This window comes from Rattus norvegicus, chromosome 5, assembly GCF_036323735.1.
Source record: "Rattus norvegicus strain BN/NHsdMcwi chromosome 5, GRCr8, whole genome shotgun sequence".
NCBI lineage: Eukaryota > Metazoa > Chordata > Mammalia > Rodentia > Muridae > Rattus > Rattus norvegicus.
The window spans coordinates 139,432,354-139,450,700 of record NC_086023.1 but is presented as its reverse complement, the minus strand read 5'-3'; the positions used below and the strand labels follow the sequence as shown (position 1 = coordinate 139,450,700).

The following is an 18,347-nucleotide window of genomic DNA, read 5'->3' as shown; positions in this document are numbered from 1 at the left end:
AGTGTTTATCTGGGAATCAGTTGGAGTTATGTGAGATGGAAAGAAAAATTATTGCAACTTCAGAGAGCTGTGTCTGCATGTGAAGAAAATTTCAGCATGACTTGAAGACAATGAACCACAGTGCCATTGTGTCCCAGTCCCTCTTGTATTGTTTCAACCAAGCCAGCACTGCTCGTTGTTCATGAAAGAAGACGCAGAGCTGTGAGGTCAGAGAACAATTGCACCAGGAAGGAGCACTCCAAAGACCCTAATTGTATTAAGGACAAGAAAGCCATTTCTGACAGTGGTGGGCGGGAGAGGGTGGATGTGGCTGCCATTGCAGGCTCCACATTGTGCAGTTTCTTGTGAGTGCTCATGATGTCCAGGAATTTAAAGAAAGGATAATTAGAAAAACAAACCCAAGGGTTTTGTAGCCACCTCAAGCATAAAATCTAATATAGAAAATGTATTTGGAGAAGAAAGCTGATTTTTTTTCCATAAAAACTCTGAAACTATATTCCTTGGACATTTTATCCCAGTTAGATATTTACTGCCTTCTGAAATACTTTGTGCTTTGTTTCTTTTTATGGGCACTATGAAAGAAAATGTGACCGGGAAAGTGCTGGAACAGACTATGACAACTCCAGAGTTTCTTTAATGTATCTTGAAATACCTCCATATTCCACAAGTCCCACTCATGACATGAGAAACACTGGGGACCTCCCAGTTAAAATACCTGTCCAGCTGCAAAGTCATGACGGCTTAAAATACAGAATTGTATTTCCCCCTCCACGGACAACCATCCCAGGATGGCCAAGGGACTCCTTAGATCCCCGGCAGCGGGGAGGCAGCAGAACAAACACCTTCTGTACTCATTGTGTCCAGCATGCATCATGAGTTATTTTCTCAGCGGCCTGTTTTCTATGCTTCCTAAAAGAGCAGCACTCTTAGAGTCAAACAAGTTTGTGTTGGGCCTCCCATCCCTGTTGATTAAGGCTGGGGATCAGGACAAGTGCCTATCCTTTCTGAGCCTCAGTTTCCACATCTGTGAGATTGGGAGAAGAGGGTCAATGACTTAGAAGGCACCTGTGAGAACCGATGAGGATGGCAGGGAAAGCGTGAGCTGAAGGGTGCTCAGACTTTCCTTCATTGTCTACTGCAGTGTCCGTACCAGGGGGACAGCATTAGTGTCAGTGGACAGGAGAAATTAATGAGATGTTAGTCTCTGACCCAGAGGTCTCTTGGGCACAGCCGATCTAGTAATCAGCACACACACACACACACACACACACACACACACACACACACACACACACCAAACAACAAAACAGAACAGCAACATCACCACACAAAACAAACTAACAAACAAAGCAAAACAATCGTCCCATCCCCCACCCTTCCCAGGTGAGTGGTTTAGATACCGATTTGGACATTGTCACATGACCTGGAGGACTAAGGACCTGGACAGGGAACTCACAGGATCTGCCACACTTACTAATGTAATTTGTTCACATCATAAACACCTGGGGGCAGGGGGCTCGTACGGGAGCCTGAGGTGTGGAAGGAAGTGGGGTAGAAAGAGCATTTACTAAGCAGTACTTGCTTCTAGACCGGAAATGGTAGCCAGGCTGCCGTGAGCTGCAGTATTAGAAATAGTTTATCTGAGACTTGGTTGCCGGGCCTGGAACTCTATTTCCAGTCTCCCCTGAAGCTGAGCTATGATAAGGGGTATTCGTTCAGCCGAAGAAACCAACCTCGAGTTTCCACAGCTTAAGCAAAGCAGAATCTCTTTCTCTCTGGCCACTTGTCCAAGCATGAGCAGTCCTGGTGTGTCTAGCTGGACGAGGAGCAGATGTGAGGACAGAGAGGGAGTGGCTGCTGGTGTACGGCAGCTCCAACCGGTCCTTTCTCTGTCACACAAAGAACTCTCCCCACATTCTGGCTCTGTTGGTCACAGAGGTACCAACCAGGCACAGTCTCCTAGAAGCTGCAGCCATACAGTCTTCCCCGCCCCGGTGCCCTTCCCAGAGTCTGGCTGTGCTCAGCTGTCAGGGCTCCCCACCAGCTCCAGCTGTGGTCCTCTGCAACAGCTCCTCAGTACTGACTGTAGCCAGCCCCCTCTTCCTTTCCTCATCTCCCCCTTCGCTGTGAGGGGCCTAATTCCTATACTACTCTGCGCCTATCTGTACAAATCAAAATGATTTCACGTCCCTCGATTCTTTTTGTTTCATTTTGTTTTGTGTTGTTTTAAGACAAATTTCCTCAGTTTTCCGTTTGATTTGTAGCTTCTTGAAATTTTCTCTTATATGCTTCCCTGATTTGCCTGACTGTGTGGCTCTCACTGTGAAAATGAGGTTTTGATGTGTTTGTTTAGTTGACTGCCCTCGTTCATGTGGAATGAGTGTTCTGTTCCCTCAGTACCCGAGCCTCCTGCCACCTGCTGGCACCCACAGCCCACCTCCCTCCATCACACCCCTTACTCCTCACTACCCTGGCCTCACCTGACTTCCTCTCTGGGATGACATCTGCCCATCCTTGGAGACTCTGCTCTGGAAAGGTTTTTTGGGTGTATGGATAGGTGATGTGCGTTCCTGTACCTTCCAAGGAAGGCATCTTAGCACCTCTCCCACTAGTGCCCTGACCCCTGGATCCCAAACTATCTGTAACATTGGTGACTCAGGCAGTGTCTGGCTCGAGGAAGACACCAATGAATGCATGGCCAACCAATAAACAAAACACCCATCTAACGGACTCCTTTGAATTGCTTACATAGTGACAAAGGAAGGGAAAGCAGGGCCTAGTGGTACATTTTTGTAATCTCAGTACTTGGGAGGCAGAGGCAAGAGGATCAGGACCTCGGGGCTAGCCTCGGCTACATAGCAAGTTGGAGGGCAGCTTGGGGGGAAAAAGCCTAACAAACTAGTAAATAAAAGAGAAAGGGAGAGAGAGAACATGGGGGTCTGAGAGCGAGTGAACAGGTAAAATTCACAGGAGCCTTATAAAATGGGAATATTGGCGCATTTAGACAAGGATCCTCAGAGGTTTGATAACATTATTCTTCGTTAACCTTAAAAGGACACACCACATACTCATGTATCTGAACCCACTGGAACTCCCCTCCATGCCCATACCCCCCACCCCTGCAAAGAGCACTGAGAGACCAAGCCAATGGCGTTAGAGGTCAAGGTTGTGGTTATGCTAGAATGGCAACTTAATGAGACCAAGGGAGCTTCTAGGCTTCTGTTAGTGTTGTTTCGGGGGTCTGGTGTTCAAGCTTTGTAGGTGGGACAAACATGGAGAATTTATCAAGTTGTGTTCTACAGATCTTTACACCTTTCTAAAAACTTCCTAACAAATACTTTTCAGACTGTAATATTTAAACATATTTTCATCTTTTGACACGTATTTACTTATTATGTATTGGTCATGTGTGGACTCACCCAGGCCATGGTACATATGTCCTTTACCTGCTAAGCCATCTCACTAACCCTTTGAATATAATTATAAATAAATATATATATATATAATTATAAATATAAAAACTACCAGTTCCAGACTTCTTCAGCTTGCCTTTAGTGTGCAAAGTAATTCGAACTCACAAACAGATGGGAGTTTTTCTGTCTCTTTGAGCTCACATCAGTTAAATACATGTTGAATGCTGTTATTTGAAAAGGTTGACTCACTTAAACCTCTCACGTGCAATGGGAGTTCAAGTGCTCATTAGGTGAATATGAGGGATGTTGGATGCCCTGTTTTCCACCAGGTTTCAAGCCTTTCATTGCGTTAATGACAGGAGTAAGAGCTATTGCTCATGGAGACAGAAGGCATCTCCTAACCACTGAGCCATCTCTCCAGTCAATAGAACACATCTCTTAGATAGATCTTGGGTACAGATGTCTGGAGCCTGGCCCAGAATTTGAAATTATAACTATTGAGTTTTATATACATATAATGGCTCCAGTGAGTGCTCCAGTGAGGGAATGTAAAATCTCTTGATTTTCCTCTCCACTTTATGTCATTAGGTTAGCTCACTAGGTGCTGGGAGAACGCTGGGTGTGTAGTGTGGGTACCCAGAGCATATCAACACACTGATCCAGGACTGACCCTCCAATTATTGACCTGAGCTGATGCAAAGATGGGTTTTTGCGGTGTTTTCCAACCAACTGAAATACAATCATTGGTTTGCTTTCAAGAATGCTTCTTTGTCTTGGTCGGATAGATGGATAAAAGCCAGACCATGGAGAAGTTTGCAGTCATGAGGTTAATTTCAGAGCTTTAATTTAGTTCATAATTAAGGGGCTGATATGTGCCCAGCTCTGTGCTGGGAATGGTGGACAGAATGCTGTTTCTAAGACTGAAAGACAGCTTAGTTGGTAGAGTACTTGCCTTGAACGCACCAAGGAAATTCAGGCACAAGATATGCTTCTAAGAGATTAAAGAACTTTTAAACCCATATGCAGAGGTCAGAAAAAAGCAGGTATCTTCCTCAGAAGCACTATCCATGTCCTCTAAAGCAGCTTCTCTTTGGCCTAGAGTTTATCAGTTAGAGTAGACTGGCTGGCTAGTGAGTCCAGGGTTTTTTTGTCTCTGTCTCTGCAGTGCTGGGATTACACATCCATTATCACCACCACATGGGGCGTTTTTATGTGTATTATTCTGGGGATTGAACTTGGGTCCTCATGTTTGCAAGGCAAGCATTTTTACCAACTGATCTATTTTCTCTTCAGCCCTAGTGGTGTGTGTGTGTGTGTGGGGGCTTGTGGGCATGTGTGTGTGTGTGTGTGTGTGTGTGTGTGTGTTTGTGTGTGTGTGTAATTTTATCTTGAAGGCAATGACATTAAAAAAGTGAAGTTCTTTGGAAGGCAGAGGAAAGCAGGTCTCTGATTTTGAGGCCAAGCTGATCTACTCAGCAAGTTCTAGGACAGCCAGAGCTACACAATAGAATCTGTCTGTCTGACTGTCTGTCTTTCTTATCCACATGCATTCTTACCACCCTTTGTGGGGACTGATTGAATGCCGATGGCAAATACCTGTCAAGAGACCAGACGGGAAAGGTGTTGTGAAAGGGGAACCTGGGAAATTTCTGGGGCCACACTGGGCAAGGCACGGGCTCTGGAATAGTGGCAACATTCTCAGCCATTCATCACCATCCGGGTAAGCTTGCCATGGTGGATGCATCCACTGCAGTCCTCATACTGGACACATCTCCATTTACTTCTTTTATCTTATACAAAGTGTGCCAAGGATATGACAGACTTCAGCTCTCATGACAGTATCATTCCCTTTCCTGTCAAATACTGAAGGCCTACAATATAATCTTCATAGGTTCCCAGGAACCCCTTATTCTTGGTCACAGTCTGCAGCATGGGCACTAGGGTTCAAAGTCCAGAATCTTCTTATTTATCTCACCGCTCTTAGGGCTCACTAGAACCTTAAGCCCCTTGGCACTGGTGTTATGGCCCAGAACCCTCATGCCAGGTAGATATAGTGAGAATTCTAGATTTAGGGGTTCTTTAAAAAAACACAGAAATATTATAAGAATGTTTTCTTTTCGTTTTAATTCAAGGTGTAGGGCGTGGGGCTACTTCAGACTGTCTGCAGCAGCTGACTATGATCTGCCTCGTGCTCTAGAAGAGGGGTGCTTTTGCCAACTGCAGATAGTTTCTATGATTGTATGACGTTTGGAATTCTGGCAACTTTTCAGAGAGTATATAAATGCTAGGACCCCAAGAGGCAGGCTGGGGGCTGTTGGTCATTCAGGTGGTTTGGCTGTGGGTTGTTAGTAGTTGTGCTTAAAAAAGAAACAAGAAAGAAATTAGATTCTAAGATCTCTCTCTCTCTCTCTCTCTCTCTCTCTCTCTCTCTCTCTCTCCTTCTATCCTTCTTTCTCTCCTGGGGGGAGTAAATGGTGGGAAAAAGAAGAACCCACAAAGTAGTTTATACAGGCTACAGTGTACAAGACCTGCTGAGTCAGTCCAGAAGCTGCAAAGCTTCCTTTTCTATGGTTTAATTCTTAATGAAATCGCAACTTTTACTGTCCAGCATCGTATGATTGTTTCTACTTAATTTTCTCATATTTTATAAAGACACACACATACACACTCATGCACCCATAAATATATGCATGCATATATGTACACATACAGAACACTTTAAGTTCTTTGTGATCAAAGATTATGAATCATGATTTTACTAAAAAACATAATTAAAAAGTGAACTTAGTTGAGGAGACCTAGTTTGACAGTCATATTATGACAATATGCAGCCAATAAGAAAGGCTATACATGCATGCACAAAGTATTCCTTTCATGGATAAAAAAGGAACTGGGAATAGTGGTTGACTCTGAGCAAAAACTGGGAACAGGGGCACAGGCATGGCCTTCCTTTTGGTCTCCTGAAATTTGTGTCATGTATATGCTTTTTCAAAGAAGTAAATTAGGGCTGGAGAGATGACTCAGTGGTTAAGAGCACTGACTGCTCTTCCAAAGGTCCTGAGTTCAAATCCCAGCAACCACATGGTGGCTCACAATCATCTGTAATGAGATCTGATGTGCTCTTCTGATGTGTCTGAAGACAGCTATGGTGTACTTATAATAAATAAATAAATAAGTAAATAAATAAATCTTTAAAAAAGTAAACTACAATTTTAGAATATTGTCAATCTATGAAAACTGATGACACATTCATTTGTTAATAGATTGGTTAATAGTTGTCTTTCTCTCTCTTGCCCCATCTCTCTCGGAGGTAATCTATGAAATTGAGGATACAGTGATAGAAAAGTCAGGGAAAGGTTCCATGTTGGGCAGAGTGAGGGACACGGCACATAAGGATGATTCGGAGCGAACTTCACGCTTGCTTGGGAAACCATTTGTATTCACTGCGTGGTCTGGTCTTCATCAACTGTAGCAGGGACTCTCGACCTTCCTAACGCTGCAATCCTTTAATTCAGTTATTTATGTTGTGGTGACCCCAGCCACACACTTACTTTCATTGCTATTTTATAAATGTAGTTTTGCTATTGCTAGGAATCATAACATAAACGTCTGTGTTTTCAGGTAACCCCTGTGAAAGTGCCACTCGATCCAAAGGGGTTGAGATCTACGGATTGAGAACCTCTGATCTGTAAGATAGAGGTGATGGGAATGTTCTCATTTGCATTCACTGCCACCTGTTCTTTGTCATCTATCAGATAGTGATAATGGGGGTGTTTTCATTAGAGGGTTCTAGTGAGAAAGATGGTAGATCCTGTTTATTAAAAGGTGAACCTGGCCAAGAAACGGAGGCAGAGAGAAGTTAAGTAACCTCAAAGAGATTCCAATCTGTAGTAGAGGAGACAGACGAGTAAATAGGCTAGGCCAGCCTACTGTGACAAACACCTCAGGCAGCATCCAGTAAGCTGAGGGTGTGTGGGAGGGGTGCTATCTTAGAGTCCCTTGGGAGCATGGCCCAAGGTAGGCTCTTGAGTCGGTGGATGACTGAAGTGTGGAGGGCTCGGCTCCTTTAAACCGTGACTCAAAGATGGAGTAACGTTTGTAAACTTTCTGAATGCATAACCACCAAAAGAACTCGAAAGCAAATGTGTGAGGAATCCAAGATGTCTTTTGGCTGTGCTCACCTGTATAGCATGTGATTTTTACCACGGCCATGCAACATGTTCTAGGCATGCAACATGTGTACTCACATTGCACTATTCATACAAAGCCAGCAACCATTGCCTGAAACAGCTCTGTTCAGATTTAAAGCTGTCACATGCTATAAACTGCAGAAGACGTGATCGAATAGACATGCTCGGATAGAAGCCTAGTGGCTAAGTGACAGAAAACAGAGACTTTCAATGTTTTCCTGCCATCATTCTGCAAGTAACTATCACAGCAAGCCCTGGTTCAGTGCACAGTATCAGGCAAAAACAGCTTGGTGGTCCATGTCTGTAATCCTTGAATTTCATAAATGGAGGTAGAAGGTTGTCCAGACGTTCAAGGTTGTCCTTGCATTTAAAAAAAGAAAGGAAAAGAATGTTTGCTTTAAAACTTGCTGACTTGATTTTAATTTTTTTAAAGAATCACTAAATGAATTTTGGCTTCGGATTAGAACAGAACTTCTGGCGACTTCTGAAATGGCTGTAAGCATAGTTCTGACATTTTACATTCAGTTTTACACATTTATTTGGTCTTCTCATCACTGATTATAAGATCCATCGTCTCTAGAAAACCTTGAAGATACCCTATGTCCTGTAGTATCACATACTTAACTAAGATTTAGTGGTGTGTGTGTGTGTGTGTGTGTGTGTGTGTGTGTGTGTATGTGTGTACTCATTCGTATGGAGACATGTTGAGGCTAAGAGGCCTGAGGATGACATTAGAATGTCTTCCTCGTGTTTCTCCGGCTTCGTTTTTGAGACAGGGTCTCTCATTGGATCTGAAGCTGGCCTTTTTGCTGGTCTGGCCAATAAGCCCCGTTTCTGCCTCCCGGTGCTGGGGCTGTTGGTGTGAGCTGCCTTGCCAACCTTTTCATGTGGGTGCTGGGATTCAAATTCAAGTTGGCCCTCATGCTTGTGCAGAGAGTACTTTATTCACTGGACCATCTTCCCAGAGGTTTAGGTAAAATAAGCTCTAGTTCCATAGTATGCAAATCGCTTTCATCTTCAATATATTATATACCAAAGAGTTATTTTAAACACGATCTCTTACAGCAGGTGTTTGATGTATATCCCTATATATCCAGGGTTACTTCTTGGGTGAAAAGGGGCTATGGGTGGAGAATGCTTCCTATTCTAGGCTAAAGCCCATGATAGAACGAGGGGAAGAACACAGGACAAGGAAGAAGCTAGGCGATATGTTTGATTGAGGGACTTGCAAGGTTTGGCCTTCGTACCATTTGTATTCCTGAAAAGAAAGCTTGGTTGAAACACAGTTGTCTTGGGATGAACCACACTCACTTCATGATGTGGCAACTGTTTCTACTTCTGTGCTATGAAGACAGAGCTCAGGTGTTTGTGTAGTATCAAGTATGGGTTACCTGCCCTTTACAGAAAGTTTGCCTTGACCTCATTCTCTGAGGAGCTGTTGATCATGAAAGGCCTCACAGAAAGCCGTGATGCCCAGCTGACTAAGGACTGTGCTAGGAGAGAGATTACTCATGAGGTTCAGAACAAGTTCAGGCCCGGGATATAAATCCCAGAGTTGTCATTTCAAACGTGACGATTTAGAAGATGATTCTAAGTGGAGATTTTTAAAATAAGACCTGAGGCAGAATAATATTTACAGGTCAAGAAAAGGATCTAGACAGATGCAGAAGGAGAGGCCTATACAATTAGGAAAAAAATGAATGTGGTTTCCTAGAAGCCAAAAGAAGAGCATTTCAGGGAGGGAATGACAAGCTGGGGCATAAGATGTCAGCTTAGGGGGCTGCTTTGGGACACACTGTGGCTGTACCTAGAAGCTTACAGGAAGATTAAATCTAAGGTTAGGAAAACAAACAGTCCAAGTACATGTACACACACAAATGCATTCACATCAAGTACATATTGTCTTCCTTCGGGGCCTGAGAACAGACGTGAGATTTGAATCTGCATCCTATGATCAGAGAAAAGGTTTGGGAACATGAACTTGATTTTTGACCAAAATGTTTTCGGTGGAATCACAGAACATGAACTGGGCTGGAGACAGTTCAGGCTTTAACGACTATGACTCATTACCAAAACACATCAAAAGTTCAGTTAGTAAGAGCATGGACAATGGCTGACTAGAACTCATACAGGAGGGGGACAGAAAACAAAACCCAGAGATGGTGCCAACGCTTTTCCTTGAGTTTTGCTGAAAAGTGGCGGAATGGGAGGTGGATGTAGACACCCAAACGAGGGCCCTGGGCAAACACGGGAGAACATGTAACTCTGCATTGGGGTAGTAGGAGAAAACTGGTGATGTGGGAGAGGCATTCCAGAGTCGACAAGCTTGTATGGTGCCGGAAGCAGTGGGGAGAGGCTGCCCTCGCACTGCAGCCACTTGTCTGAAGTACCAGGATGAAAGACAATGCAGCCTGCATACGTGAAAGCAGGCTGATAGACAGTTCTCTCGTTGGCTTCCATTTTCTTGGTGAAATGAAAAGCAAGACCATCAATGACACAATATGGGAGGGTGAGGGAGTGAAGGGGTCCCCCAGAAGAGTGGTTGGGTGAGCCTCTTACAGAAGCTTCTTACAGAAATTTCTTGGAACAGAGCAGTTTGATTGTGCTGGCAGACTCAGAGCACGCTGTTGTTTGGGATTTGGAAGAATCCGGAAGTCTCTGAGAGCAGCTCCTAACTGGTCTCCTAACTGGTTTCTTGGAATTCCACTTGAGTCATTTTCCTGAAAAACCAGTGTGGTCATGGAGGGCAGACCTTCTCTTTAACTCTTTCCGGCAAAGACAGAAAAAAAAAATGCTGGAAATTGCTCCTAAGGAAGCAAACAAGCCCACTGGATGTTCAAGGTACAAGATAATTTCCATGGAAACCTTTGTGTAGTATTTGCGGGGTGGAGGGTATTACAAGAATTTAAGTACTATTCAAAAGACAAAATCATCACCTTATAAGTTTCTATAGCTTTCCACTCTCCTCTGGGGAACCGAAAAACTTTTGCTTACAATGCTCTGCATGCATTGGGCTGCCTTCCAACCTCTCCAGCTTGCACTGTCCACTCTGCTAGGCTTTTCTGGGGCTCACTTGGAGTGTGCACACAGGCTTTTTCTTCTGCCTAATTTTCTATCCCTATTTCCCCCCCTCAGTCCTTGCCAGTAAAGGTTCCTGCTTCTGACCCAATCCCACACACGTGTTCACAACCCACTGGACACTAAACTCCCTAAGTCCCATGGATCTGCGAAAATCCCGATTAATTGTTAGAAGTGAGCTAATTTGCCTCTCTACATTTAGTGCCGGATGGAGCTAGTCTCGCGACCTTTGTTCTAATGCAGGCACCATCAAGGCTCATTGTGTGCAAAGGTAGCTAGCAGGCTAGGAGGTGAAGCCCAGCGGCCAGGCTTTAGAAGGATCAGGCACAGGGAGAAGGCTATACAGGACGAGGCTATCAGATGGTTTGGCACGCAGCCCGAGGGAAGGCGAAAGGGAAGCGAGTGTCTATCGGCTATTGCGGGACGAGGAGAAGGCCCTCAGTGTTTCGGTTTGATGTGAGTCACCAGCAGCCTCTATACCTCAGGCCAGGAGGCCCATAGAACCCGCAACTCCTGAGTCGCACCCGCAACAACCACTCCACATTCCGCTACCAGGCGTCCAGCGCATGCGCGCCCTAGCCCTACCCTTCCCCGGGCCCGCCCGTCCCCGCCCTCTGCGTGCGCACCGCCTAGAGCCCGCCTCTCAGAAAGACGGCTGGCGCATGCGGCCCGGCTGAGCACTGGCTCCGCGAGCCTCACCGCGCGCGCGTCGGCCTTGCTGTGGCTGACACGAGACTCTGAAGCCGGCTCCAGGTAGGCTGATTTCAGGGATCCCGGAGGAACGGCTCCCGGGTGCAGGATCCAGAGGCGCCGACAGAGCCCGGCGCGGACGGCCACGCCGCCAGGGCGATAAACGCCTCCTCTCACCAATCAGGGGAGAGTTGGCCCAGCGTTCTGCCCAATGGGCTGCATCTCTAACGGGAGTGGGGCGGGCAGTCCCGGAACGCGAGGTGCCGGCTCCCGCGCGCCGGCCGCGTGGCCCGGCTGAGGAGAGGGGCCGAGTCGGGCGGCGCCGGCAGCCGGACTTGGTGAGTGCCGCCGCGGAGGAGGTCCTCCCAGAGCCCCAGCCTGTGATGGGGCCCGACTGACGGCTTAGTGATCCTCTCGGCCCTTCCCCGCGGGAGGAGGGGGCTTGTAGGTTTGCTGGGCCTCACGGCCCAGGCTGCCCGGCCGCTGTCGCTCTTTCCAATCCAGAGTGAAGATGCTGGCGTTCTTGAGCTCACTACGTCAGCGTGGCACCCTTACGTCCACACTGACTTTAAATCCTCAGCAGCCGGGTGACTCGAGGTGCTGCTGAGGTTTTCGTCCCACTTTTTACGGCGGTGCGAACCCGTGCATCAGGCGCTTTGGGAGTAGATTTAGATCTTAGCACATCGGCGGTGTATCCTGAGCCTGATTTCACCGACATCAGTTTTTTTTTTTTTCTTTTTTTTTGGGGGGGGGGCTGGGGACCGAACCCAGGGCCTTGCGCTCGCTAGGCAAGCGCTCTACCGCTGAGCTAAATCCCCAACCCGACATCAGTTTTTTTTTAACAAAAGCTTTCAAGTTTTTCATTCGTGAATTTCTCTGGTGCCTCTTGATCAATATTGCGCCTGTATCTGAAAAACGTGTCTTGTCATCTTCAGAAAAAAGTGCTGCGTGGACATTCAACTTTGCCCATGAGTTGACCCCTGGCCAATCCTTTTGCCCTCATCCTCTTTTCTTCAAGCATACTGTGGGTTCACCTGCTTGTTTATGCTTTGCCTGATTCTTAGGTCATTTCAGTCAATCAATCTTTGGGGCCCATTACAAGGCATGTTTTCAAAAGGTGCTCTTGGATCCTTCCTCAGTCTCCCTCCCTGTTTCCTTGCTCTTGGCTCTAAATGATGGGCTTTCTTACTTCCCTATTATATATAGTCTTGGCATGTCTGTCTGTTTCCTTCCATCAAACCCTCTACTGATTTATTTTTCAGTACTGAACTGCTAGTTATTTAAGTATGGACCGAAATTTGACATGTTTATGGTGTCCCCAGCTTGTGAGTAGCTCTCCCATAATAGGTGGTCTGTAAATGTTAGGGGATGGGACCTCTCCAACTGGCTCTTTGTGACTTTTTGAATATTCTTTTGCCAGTCACCGTGGGAGACTGCCAGAATCAGAGAGAGAGAGGGAGAGGGAGAGGGAGAGGGAGAGGGAGAGAGAGAGAGAGAGAGAGAGAGAGAGAGAGAGAGAGAGAGAGAGAAAGATCTCCATCCTCATTGAGTAAAGTTGGGGCAAGATGAGGTGATTCTTATGGTGGCAACCTGTTCTGAACTCATCAAGAGTTGGCTGAGGAATCTGTAGGAACGTCAGAAATTGACTCAGTGAGTCTAGGCTGTAGTCTTCGTAAGGTATGCCAGGTTAGGGCATAGCTAAAATATAGCCAAGTTTGATAAATGTGTTAGTAAGGAACCATTTGATTATGAGGTGACAGATCTCTCAAGGGTATTGTCTACCCTTTTGGGGGTCACAATCTGCATTAACATACTGAACACTCCTGAAGGTCTTGGTTAAAGATTAGTCATCATTTCTTTTGATTTTTTTTTTTTTCTGCCTATAAAGTCACCTTCCCCTCTTTGACATAGGATCTCCATATGTATGTAGATGAGGGTGTCTTGGAACTTGGGGAAACCCTCCTTTTTCCAAGTGCCCCTTTCTTTACAGGCACTCAGTACACACCCAGTCAAACTCTTTCTGGAAAACCCAGTTGTATTTTGCAGAAATATACTTTTGAAGCGACTGCAGCAGAGGGTAGAAGAAGCAGGATAACATTCCTCACTGTTGGAGGGGAAGATATTTCAGGCATTAAGATTTCCTTGCCAAGTATGTTCATTCTTGCTCCTGGGAGGAGTGGAGCTGGTCAACGCATCCAGCTGAATTCCCCTTTTCTCGTTCCTTAGCTTATTTTTACTTTAATTTGGCTTTACACAGAGGGTTTCTAGAGGAGGAAAGTGTCTTCTCCGTGCTAAAGCAAGCACATTGCTACTTGGTGGCTCCATTTTCTCTTTTTGGTCACATTTGGGTTTGCTGACCAATTGGTGGCCTTCCAAGCTGGAAGCTACTATCTCATTGCTTGTTGATGCTCTTTTCACTTGACACTCAACTCTGCTGGCCTTGCATCCATTCTGCTTGTCTCACATGCTTCTTTTACTTCCTGTCACTACGTTATCACTCTCTGGGTTTAATGTGATCTTCTCTGTTCAGTGTATACTTCCAACTGGGTTATTTCACGAGTTCCATTTCCTGCAGCCTGTATCATCTCTGTAGGGCATACCTGGGAGAGATTGCTGCCAAGAAGCAACTTATTAAAGTACAGATGAGAACTACATGTAATTGAAGGAACTGGAGGTTTTGTAGACTTCTTTTAAACACTCCACAGTTCTTTCCTGTAGGCTAGTCTTTCAGAACTTAGAGGAGATTTGTTCTCTCACTGTGATACACTAGAGTTTAGCCAAAAACATTCTTTCAAGGAGAATTTGAATGCTCATTCAAGATTATGTTGTCCCACCTCCCATACCATGTAAGTGTCTCAGTATTTACCTTGTGTGGGGAATAAAAATCACAATCTCGAATGAGCTACAAAGTTTTATTTGTAAGATATATGCATATAAACGTGTGTAATTATATGTAAATTTTTCATCCAGGTTAAAAGAAAAATGAAGTACATTCTAGTTACTGGTGGTGTTATATCAGGAATTGGAAAAGGAGTTATCGCCAGCAGTGTGGGCACAATACTCAAGTCATGCGGTTTACATGTAACGTCAATTAAAATTGACCCCTATATTAACATCGATGCAGGAACATTCTCTCCTTATGAACATGGTAAGAAAACTGCATTTTGTTCTCGCTCTCATTTTAATAGTAATTATGTCTGTGGGAGAACATGCTAGTTTGGGGCATGAGGTGTACATCTTGTAGAATTTACATTTCCTACCTTCTAGAATGATCCTTAGTGCAACAGAATGCCTTTTCTCTCTTGGATTAAGAGGAAACTGCTAGGGGCTGGGGATTTAGCTCAGTGGTAGAGCGCTTACCTAGGAAGCGCAAGGCCCTGGGTTCGGTCCCCAGCTCCAAAAAAAAAAAAAAAGAGGAAACTGCTATCCTAATAGATAATCCAAGAGTTTCTATAATACATGTGAAATATGGGGTGAGATGGGGTGGTAGCAGCTGAATAAATTATCATTCCACTTGAAAAATGAAACATTTGAGAAGATAGAATATGCCGCTTTGTGGCCCCAATCTTTAGAAAGTACATGGGTGAGTAGACGCTGTAAGAGACTAGTTTCTGGTCCTGTCATGATGAGTGTCTTTCAAACAGTGAATGTCATTCTATAGCACAGGTAGATACTGGACTTGAAGGTAAGCTTGGGATTCTGTAGTCCTGCAGGAGTTCAGTAGAACTTGTAGTGAGGATCTTTTGAAACCATGAAGAAGAGTGGAAGATAGCATTTTACTTTGTTATTGAATTCTTTTTTTTTTTTCCGTCTTATTTGTAGTGTGGTGAATGAGTGGCATATCCAGCATTCTTTGTTTAAAGTTGGAAAAGCAGTGTTGGAACAAACCTTAAAGCTGAGTGTGGTGGCAAGTCCTGTAGTAGTCATCTTAGCATTAGGAAGCTGAGACAGGACTAACTACATAGTGATCTCAAGGCCAACCTGGGCTACATAGTGAGTTCAAGACCAGCTTGGGCTACATAGCAAGATCCTGTCATAAAACAGTAGCACTCTTTAAGTTTCCATGCCTTCAAGTTTTAGAATTCTATAAATTTGTTTTCTGGTTTTGAAGTAAGAATCTGTAAGGATATATACTATCATTAGTAATAAGTAGTTTCAGAAGACCCATATACTAAAGGGGTTTTGTTGTTGCTGTTCTCACTTCTAGGGGATTGAACCCACCCACGGCTTTGTGTATGCTAGCAATATCTGTCTGTCTGTCTGTCTATCTATCTATCTATCTATAGTATAGGTATATGTCACCTTTGGAGGGATTTTAATATAAAGTTCTTGAGCAGAGGATGGGTTCCTTTTCTAAAAGGGTGATGATGGAAGACTGTTTCCTTCCCTGTTTTTGAGCTTGTTCTATGTTGGTGGTAGGGATGAGTCATTTTAGTTAGCATTTCCATCAGGAAGTTATAAAGCATAAATGTGAAACAAAGGATGGAGCAACTTGGGCTGGTTGAATAACTATTCAGAACTAAAGGGTAGCTCAGGCTGCCTTGTAAACTCAATACCCCCTTTCTGCACATATGCCTAGGGGTTTTCGAAACATCCCCTGTGCTTGGACATTTTCTGCTGGAGCATGTCTTTTGCTCAGGATGCTACATTATGATAAAGCCCTTTCACCCACAGCCTTCATGGCAGGCCTTTCCCTGTTTCTCGCTGTTTAACTGTTCCCAATGTAGGGTGAGTTCAGGCTGGAAGTATGAAGTTCTCTCTTGAAGAATAATTGGTAATTTTTCTTTTTGTGACATATTTAACTTTCTAGAAATGATGTCCTTTTGTAATCAGGTTATGTAGAATTTGTTCTGAGTGTTTATATTTCAAGGTTGAAATTGTGCCATGGCAAATGTGCTTTTCATTTCCTTGAACATGGTCACTTTTCACTGCAGGAGAAGTCTTTGTGCTGGATGATGGTGGAGAAGTTGACCTTGACTTGGGAAACTATGAGCGGTTCCTTGATATCCGCCTCACCAAGGACAATAACCTGACCACAGGGAAGATATACCAGTACGTCATTAACAAGGAGCGCAAAGGAGATTACTTAGGGAAAACTGTTCAGGGTAAGACTGAATTTACCTTTAAGGCATAAATTATTAGCCTTTTGAATTTAATTTCTTTTCAGTTCAAAATCTTTTAAGTGATTTTACTATTTTGTCAAGGCATTATTACCAAAATATCCTTTCAGTTGAAAATTCAGAATTGTATGGTTGTTCATTCAAAACATAATTTGAGGAAGCTGTTGTAGTAATGGCATTGGTGGTGTCTGTCTAGCATGGCGGTTTGGTTGGAGTCCAGTGAGCTATTACTTTCCATGCTGAGCAGTGAAGGCAGCTTGACTGGGGCCTAATGCCAAGTGGCTTGTGTAAGTGAGGAGGAAATGAGCTTCTGCTGCGTGTGTTGGTTTTCAGAGTTTTCATCTGTCATGTGGGCTAGGGGAGTCTGAGAAGTGGGCTCTTGGGGCCCTCTTGAGCTTTCACCAGCACACCGACATCTGTTGAACTATTCTGAGATTTTCTGTAAGTAGTCATTTGGGAAAAGTATTCTCATTTGAAAAGGTGGCATTGGGACACCATTGGTCGAGTGGAATGACAGTATGCCAGTTTGGGCCATTGCCCAAACTGAGTTATGAGAACAGATTTGCATTTGATTTTTTTGCCTTGGCTGCATTGAGAGCTGAGGTTCAGCCTGACACCTGGTTCTGGCATGGGGCTGCCCTTGCCAGATCAGGGCTTAATCATTTGTTAATTTGGGGCTCAGCTCTATTACTTAATAGCCCTATGAACACCTTTTCTGTAAAATGGAGGTGGCCAAGGCTTCTGCTACTTGGGCTATTAATAGTTAAAGGACTGTGTCAGTATGGTGCTCCACCTTTCTGACACATAGAAAGGGACTGTCGAGAATTAAGGCTATGTCAGATGTACAGTTTGTTGTTCTGGTGTACTTGTTTTTCTCTTTATCATCATGAAATGTTTACTGAATGATCAATTGTGGTTAGATCCTTACTGGTCCAGCTCAGTATACGTGATTAAGAGATCAATGAGGTCACTGTCCTCATGTTAGTTGGTCATGGGACAGGCAGAAAACAAATTACATGAGATGTCTGATAGAAGATGTGAGGGAAATAAAGAGTAGGGCCAGAAAACATGACTGGGAAAGCCACTCCAGACAGGTGCTTGGGGCTCCAGGAGAGCTTGAGCGTAGGAGCCAGTCAAGAGGAGTGAAGGAGGAGGCACAGGCACGCAGCCTCAGACCACTGGGAGGTTAGGGCAGGGACTAGAGGGGAGACTGCTGTGGCTGAGACACTACAGTCTGGAGCAGTGGGGCAGTCACTCAGTGGATCTTGGGGTGCTTTCATTGAGTTTAAATGGCGAGTTCTGATTATAGATCACTTGGCCGCTCAATGAGACATAGATAATGCTGCTCAATCCCAGACCATTCTAAACAGTCACCTTTGTACTTTAGGGATTTGCATTCTTGAGTTCAACAACTGTGGAACCGTTTATTTTTATATTTTATTTAAGTCAGTGAGCCACATCTAGTGAGTGGTGACCTGAGATTTGACTCTGGATGTTGTACCTTTCACACTCTGCTGTGTTGTTATGTCTTTTGCAGTAGATTGTCTGTTCTTTGGTAAACTGGAAACAAATGGCACAGGGTTCTGGTAGACTGCCTCCTCCTGGAAACCCACTCAGGTGTGAGGTGTGAGGTGCAGCCTCCGCTGGGAGCAGTCAGGGTGGTCACATGGCCTTGTGTCCATGTGTGTCTAGAAGAGTAGACTGCATAGGGCAGGTGTTCTGAGGTCCTTAGGGAGCCACCGCTCCTCTTTTATTTTATTTTTTAAAAGACTGTATTAAAGACAGGTTTATTGGGAAGCTGCTCTCGGGTGAATTCACTAGTCTCAAGGACTGAGGCCAGGGAAGTCACCATGGGG

General features: G+C 44.7%; 1 protein-coding gene across 5 annotated transcripts in view; it reads left to right on the top strand.

The window, feature by feature from the left end:
* Positions 1-10,259: 10,259 nt before the first annotated feature.
* The window catches only part of Ctps1 (CTP synthase 1), a 68,093-nt gene continuing 60,005 nt past the window's right edge, over positions 10,260-18,347 (top strand). For 2 of the 5 annotated variants that reach the window (XM_063287748.1, XM_006238781.5), the window contains exons 1-3: positions 11,583-11,709; positions 14,342-14,519; positions 16,306-16,476. In XM_063287748.1, coding sequence (XP_063143818.1) covers positions 14,354-14,519; positions 16,306-16,476 — 337 coding nt within the window. In that variant the 5' untranslated portion in view covers positions 11,583-11,709; positions 14,342-14,353. Of the gene's footprint in view, positions 10,445-11,318; positions 11,435-11,582; positions 11,710-14,341; positions 14,520-16,305; positions 16,477-18,347 lie in introns of those variants that run through there. The other 3 variants (XM_063287746.1, XM_063287747.1, NM_001134873.1) reach the window with 3 other exon arrangements.